The following is a 7,500-nucleotide window of genomic DNA, read 5'->3' as shown; positions in this document are numbered from 1 at the left end:
TATATATATATATATATATATATATATATATATATATATATATATATATGTATATACTGTATATATTATATATTATGTATATATGTATACATATATATATATATATATATATATATATATATATATATATATATAACTCCAAAACTGAAGATTGATAAAAGACTTTTATCAATTTTAAGTTCTTAATAGTGACGCAGGGGAAATGCTTATAAGACGTATTTCAAAGATATGACGCAGCATAAAGAAATCTGACATCTAGGCTCCACTGATCTCTTTACTATTTACGATCCTAGAATGGCTTCCTCCGATCTGGTATTTGGCAGTCGAGCCACTAAGGCGACAAACCAGGAACCCATTCAATCCTTGCGATTGGGATCATTTAGTCTGTGCGCTTCAAGGAGTCCGTTTAGGGTGTAGTATACGTCGTGCCAGATCAACCTTAGTACATGCCACTCTCTTATATCTCATCTATGTGATATTTTAGATTATTTTTAATATTCTGTATGTAGTAAGTGAAGCTATATAATACAATGAGTATCACTTTTTAAGATTGTAACAACGTTTATCAACCCCATCCCACCCAGCTCTCTCGCCTGTGACACCTCAGCGTGGCAACATGGGTGGAAAAAGCGCTGTTGCCACGTGTCATAAAATTTATTAAAATCGTTTTAATCTTAAAAAATGATACTCGTTGCACTATACAGCTTTTACTATATACAAAAATTGACAAAATATCAAACGGCACATAGAAGGGAAATAAGATAGAGTCATGTACTGAGATTGATTTGGCAGCATGGCTACTAGTAAATCACGACGTATACCACGCCCTGAACGGACAACTTGGAGCGCACAGACTATAGATCAGACCGATCCCCTTTTCACGGGGTTGGTTTTCGTAGGAAGGGAGGAAGAATATTCTGTAAGAAAATAAAAGGACTCTTCTGCGTAAAGGCGGCTATTTCCGATGAACGCGTCTGCAGTTCTTTATACATCGCGGCTCAGGAGCGGTGGAGCGGGTTGGGCTCGTTAGATTCAGCAGCAAAGCAGAGAAAGAGGGAGAAGACTTTGTGGTAGAGGAAGGCAGAAAGACGGGAAATTTTCTAGTGAGAGGTAAACTGAAACGAGGAAATGGAGCCGGAGAAGAAGTTGGAAATAGAATTAGTTTTAGTAGAGGAGAAATTATTTGTATGTGTTTGCACTAGTGTGTGTGTGATATTATTCGTAGTGTTTATGTGTGTGTGCGTGTGTGTGTGTGTGTGTGTGTGTGTGTGTGTGTGTGTGTGTGTGTGTGTGTGTGTGTATGTGTGTTTCAAGCAAGGAGTGATTTTATTTCACTTCCCACGCCATATATGTCTGTATGGATGTCTTTTGAGTAAAAGCAGCAACGACTGCAACAACACTGTAGTCGAGAGGGCAAACGCAGAGTATGGGATCCAATATATTTGACTGGGCGAAACGTCAAATATATTGGATCCCATACTCTGCGTTTGGCCTCTCTCCTACAATGGATTTCTTTTGTTTTCTTCTTCAGGGTGATACTACTGTCCCTTGTGCTGTGGGTAGCAGGGACGTCTTCCTATGACGTTTCCGAAGCCACGACAGAGTGCTGCCAGAGCTACTACCAAACCCAATGGGAAAGATACGGAATCTGTGTTAACAAGTATGGATTTGTGCCCATCTGTGATGGAAGTAGAAAAGGTGAGGTGACCATTATCTTTCCCACGCTTACATATATAAACGGACAAACACATGAACGTATAAGCACACACACAAACACACACACACACACACACACACACACACACACACACACACACACACACACACACACACACACACACACACACACACACACACTCACACTCGGTGGCGCAGTTGGTAGAGTCCCAGACTGTCAGTACGGCGGTACCGGGAGTACTGGGTTCGAATCCTGCCCAGGGCTGAAATTATTTCAGTATCGCTGCGGTTCGAGTCGTTACTCCAACTCTCGTGGGCGGGGAGTTGGGTGTGTGTGTGCGTGTAAGGTCATAGCATTACCCATAGATCGGTCATACGAGCTCTGAGCTCTCTTCCGGGAGGGAAATAGCTGTCGATCACGAGTCCAACACGTGATCCAAAGACCAAGGTGAAGGTGAATCACCAAGGTGAATCACACACACACATACGGAAAACACTGCAAAGAATCTATAATTAACCCTGTGATAATGTAGATGGATTACTTTCGGGCAGGTTAGATAGAATTGATTACATGATGGTAATTGAGCTATTTTGTGCTTAGCGGTCAATAGTTTTTACGAGATTAGTTGAGCTTGTGTTAGAATGGAAAATGGGGAAAACAAGTGGTTTGGGATAAAGGCGTGACTCCGTCAGTGCTGTGTCATGTTACTGTGGCTGTTCAGTGTGTACATGGACGGGGTAGCACGATAGATAAAAGCGAAGATAATGTGCAGGGGACTAGATATTGTTAAAAAATGGAGAAAAGGGGAGGTTAGCCAGTTGTTTGCTGACGACACCGTCTCGTGGCAGGGTCATAGGAGGGATTAAAGGAGTTAGTGACGGAGTTTGGAAAGGTATGCGATAGGAGAAAGTTGAAGGTAAATGTGGGAAAAAGCAAGGTGATGAGAGGTACAAGGGTAGAGCATGGCATTGAGTTGGAAGTCTAAACAGAGAGAGGGTAGAGGAATTCTACAACACAGTCATCTCGAATTATGAGAATAGAAACAATATAGATTCAATATATCTAGACTTTATAAAAGAGTGTGTTGTAGAATTCCTCCACCCTCTCTCAGTTTAGACTTCCAACTCAATCCCCTCCTCTACCTTAGTACATCTCACCACCTTGCTTTTTCCCACATTTACCTTCAACTTTCTCCTATCGCATACCTTTCTTCAAGCCATATCCCTGGTGTTTTAGTTATCTCACACCTTATATTGAACCTGTCTTGTCCCCGCTTCCTCCTCCCACTAATCATGGACACATTTACTCCCGTGTTGTAAATGTAGAGATTTTATATTTCTTTATAGTTCTGGTGGTAACCATGAATTCATACAGGCCTGCTTGCAAAAAGAATATCCTCAAGCCTGAGACGTCTACCTTGTCTGGCTCTATTTCTCCGTCTAATAGCCAACCCCGTGGAAGTGTCATCCCCTCTCGCCCGAATTGCTTCCTTTACCCACTGGGTCATTGTGTTCTCTATGGCTATATTCAACAGAATATTTCCCCAGGAATTTACCTTGCCTCTTGCTTCCCACTCCTCCCAATGTACCCCATTGCGATTAAAGTCTCAAAGAATGACTATATAGACAGTTCACTTTATAATATTCTAAATAGGAGAGTTGTGTCCTATAGCATTTCTTGATATTTAGCTTGATTCCAAGAAGCCCTTCTCTTGGGTGGACCATATACCACCATGAGGTTTCTTCTCGACTCTTTGGCTCTGATTTTCAGATGAATTGTTTCATCCACAGTTACGTCGTTTCTCACAGCCCCGCCGCACATTTCATCTTTTCTGTCTCTTCTCCGTATGATTATTCCCCAGCAGCAAATCAGCATTTCTTTGGAGCTTGGTATCTACTCTCTATATACCAAGAGCTTTTTCCCCCTTATAAGGGAGGTATCTCTTACAGGCACGTACCTATTCCCACCCATTAAACTCCCATCCGTCACCCATGATTAGTGGGAGGAGGAAGCGGGGACAAGACAGGTTCAATATAAGGTGTGAGATAACTAAAACACCAGGGATATGGCTTGAAGAAAATGGAGAAAATGAAAAACCAACAGAACAAAGCTTACAAACGAGCTAGAAATGACTACACAAAAATTTGCAGAAAGGCTAAATAGAAGGGGTATCGCAGATGAACCAAAACAGTTTTACAGGTTTATCAGTAGTAAAACGAGACACAAGAAATATTCACGCTAAAAGTATGTGTATGTATACGTTTTTGTACGCGCATGTGTGTGTTTGTGTGTGATATGACTATCATTTTAGACCAATCGTCTCTGTAACTTGCGAATTTAACATGTCAACATACGGATGAAATTAATAAACGATAATGATACTCTGTAATGATAAATGTTCTATCTCATCTTGCAGGCTGTTACTATGGCAACAGGTTCTATGAGATCGGGAAGGTTATCCAGATCATTCCAAGCAAATGTATGATTCTAGTCTGTTCCAGCATCACAATCAACTCCAAGATCTCAGTAAGTATAGACAGCCTTTGTCCAGCATGAGGGGACGGAGACGGAGGTCGCCAATTAAGTGAAGCGGCCTTGCTGTGGATGTTCTGCGTCCTGCTACATTGCCTCTGACTCAGGGCAGTGGGTGGGATACAGGGATGACCCGTCATCCACGAGGAGCTAAGATGAGAAGGAGGAAAGGGTGGTGGATGGGAGTGGAATGGATGGGAGTGGATACGTGCCTTTGACTTAGCTACCTCCGTTATAAAGGGGAAAGGCTCTTTGTATATAGATAGATAGAAATAGCAAACAACATTTTATCCGTGCTATAGGAAGAAACGGTGCCAACAGTATTAGAATCAATGGCTTGTGGCACTTTTTCCGACCGGGCGCGGCAGAACAAAGTGGAATAGGCCCTGTTCACACTAGCGGTTTGAACCGTGGCGATTCACTTACAATGTAAGTCAATTGGGGCGTTCACACACAACAACTATGTGGTACCGCCACGGTTTGCGCGAGGTTCAAACCGCTAGTGTCAACACGGCCATAGACAATCCCCGCATGAGGGGTGTTTGGATGTGAAAGCAGTGTTGGCAGAAGCTGTCAGAGAGCACGAGGAAAGTAGGATCATGCTGTATTTACCCAATTGTATTTACCTAATTGTACCGTAGTCTACAGAAAAAGAGCAACGCTCGTTGGTTCAGTTCTCCTGACGAGTTAAACACCATATGAGGACGGAGCCTTTACTTGTACGACGTTTCGCGTATTACAGCTTTTTCAAGTACTTGAAAAAGCTGTAATAAGCGAAACGTCGTACAAATAAAGGCTCCGTCCTCATATGGTGTTTAACTCGTCAGTCTTGTCGGCAACTGCTACTTTCATGAAAATTCAATTCTCCTGTACTCTAATTTTCTAACATACTTAGACTCAAATGCATGTACAGTTCCAACTTAATCTATATCCTTGATTTCTTATTATCATATTTAGATTTGAACTCATATATTATTTGAACTTGGGCTATATCACCTTCTAAGCTATATGGAAAACTATCTATTCACATCCTTTACACATGTGCTCTTTCATTTACTGCCATGACCTCTTAAAGTCCTCCTATCTTTAATCTGGGGCTCCATGACTACAGAAGTTTTACGTAAAAGAATAGATATAATCCTTCCACATTTCCGTCTCACTGGTCAACGACAGAAGTCTTCCCCCCTTTACAGCGGTCAGGTGGAGAGGAGCATGGGACAGGGACCGGAGGACTGGTAGTTGGCCCAAACACGGAGACAGTGCAGGTCAAAGTCATGCAGGTGTCCTCCAACTGTGGCTGTGAGTATCCGAGTGGAGAAGAAAGAGGCCTTAGTCTTCCGTACCAAATAATTTTTTAGGTTTTCGGACGAGACCATGTAACTCCAACAAACACAACTCTACATTTTCTCCTTCACGTAACTATGGGCATCATTGCAATGGGCCATTGCTCTGAGGCCCACAGGGGACCCTTCAGCCCAGAGCAAAGCTGGACATAAGAACATAAGAATTAAGGAGACTACAAGAGACCATAAGACCTACACTAGGTAGCTCCATGTCCATTGTCACCAATCATCCACGTCCATAACGTTATCTAAACCGATAGTTTCAGCACTCACAACATTGTTACTAAGTCTATTCCTTTCGTTAACCACCATATTGGTAAATCAGTTCTTGCCTAATTCTTTCTTAATCTAAATTTGTCCAATTTAAATTAATTACTGCAGGTCCTGCCCTCCTGTCTTAATATGATGACCTTGTCTACATTGTTCTTGTTAAAACCCTTGATCCATTTGAATATTTCTATTAGATCACTCTGTGGTCTACGTTTTTCTCGCAATACTTCATGCAAATTTCTACATACTCTTTATACACACATGTAACTGTGTAAGTACATATACCATCTTTTAATGGCGTTCGTGGGTCACAAACGGGGAAGGAGAGATAGGCGATGTAATGGTAGATGATTGAAGGTTGCGCGTTTTGTTCCTCAGGCTGTGAACACGAAGGGAAACTGCATCCCAACGGAAGCATAGTCAACCTGAATCGGCACCTATGCCATCCCAAAATCTGTGTCGATGGAAAGTGGATGGAGGCTGGGCACACCGCCTTCAACCCATAGTAAGTACTATGGCGGCAGCATGCACCGCGTTGCACCGATTCTTAAAGCCGCGTCACACTACGCGTCTTGTGAGTCAAGGTGGCCAGGCGCGGATGGGAAAGGCGCGCGCCTATTAAACCGTCCTGTATTTAAACGGTGACTCATTGCCGTGGGTGAGTGACACGCACTACTCAGTTCATCCCTGGCATTTCTGTCTATATACAGGTGATTTTTCACGTGACACAGGTACACGTTATCCTTGTACAGTTCTATTAGTTGCATAACGCCCTCACGACGCCAGTGGAGCTAAGGCCTCTGTGACATGGTGAGTGAGACTGCTTTGTGGGTCTTTTGTCGCGCGTCACCAACCCACCACTGCTGGGAGGACAGTGGCGCGCGTCAAGTGTCCCGAGAGCTTCAGTTTGAGTGTGTTGTGGGGATCGCCAGGGTGAATTCCCCACGATTTGACGCATAGTGTGACGGAGCTTTACATGTGTTAATGAGTTATCACACTGGTCTTCCACGAGCTTCACCAGCGCCGACACCTAAGAGTTCGTTTGAGTAAAAAACGACTTCGGTTACAATATTCTATTTTTCAAATCTCCAAATATCAAATTATCTTTTCATCAGATATAGCGAAGCTTAATGATGAACTAAGGTATATGAATGTTAGACATACTGTTGAAATGTTCTTAGAGAAGTATAGGTTTTTGTAAACAAAATCATATTCTATTTATTCAAGAGTCACGAGTCATCACAACAGAGACACATGTGGAGAGAATGCGCCAATACTCACTAAAGTGTCGGAAGACTGAAGAAGTCTTGAAATTCTCCTTCCGAGAAAAAAAATAAAAAATAAATAAAAAATCTTGATTCGCACTTGGGTGGAACTTGAAGTGGAGGCACGCTAGGCATTTCTCGCTAGCATGCTACTTGCTTTTGTTATTTCGTTTGATCAGAACCGACTTCGTTTACGATCTTTTGTTTTTCAGATTTCCAAATGTCAATTTACTAAAATACGATTGTTGGACACATTGTTGAGACGTTCTTACGGATATCAAGAATATTGTAACCAAAGTCGTTTCTACTCAAACGAAGTAGCAAACGCAAGTAGCATGCTAGCCTAGTGTGCCGCCACCTGAAGAAGCATTGTTTTGGAGCCTTGAAAGGGACTAATATAGAGGCTTGGTTC

At 42.4% G+C, this 7,500-nt stretch overlaps 1 protein-coding gene across 1 annotated transcript in view; it reads left to right on the top strand.

The window, feature by feature from the left end:
- The window catches only part of LOC143020524 (uncharacterized), a 24,477-nt gene that overhangs the window by 832 nt on the left and 16,145 nt on the right, over positions 1-7,500 (top strand). The window contains exons 2-5 of the mRNA XM_076176954.1: positions 1,532-1,698; positions 4,095-4,204; positions 5,404-5,509; positions 6,202-6,328. Coding sequence (XP_076033069.1) covers positions 1,532-1,698; positions 4,095-4,204; positions 5,404-5,509; positions 6,202-6,328 — 510 coding nt within the window. The remainder of the gene's footprint in view (positions 1-1,531; positions 1,699-4,094; positions 4,205-5,403; positions 5,510-6,201; positions 6,329-7,500) is intronic.

This window comes from Oratosquilla oratoria, chromosome 40 (genome assembly GCF_046742065.1).
Source record: "Oratosquilla oratoria isolate Oo_2021 chromosome 40, ASM4674206v1, whole genome shotgun sequence".
NCBI classification, from domain to species: domain Eukaryota; kingdom Metazoa; phylum Arthropoda; class Malacostraca; order Stomatopoda; family Squillidae; genus Oratosquilla; species Oratosquilla oratoria.
This window is presented reverse-complemented; position numbering and strand designations above follow the sequence as displayed.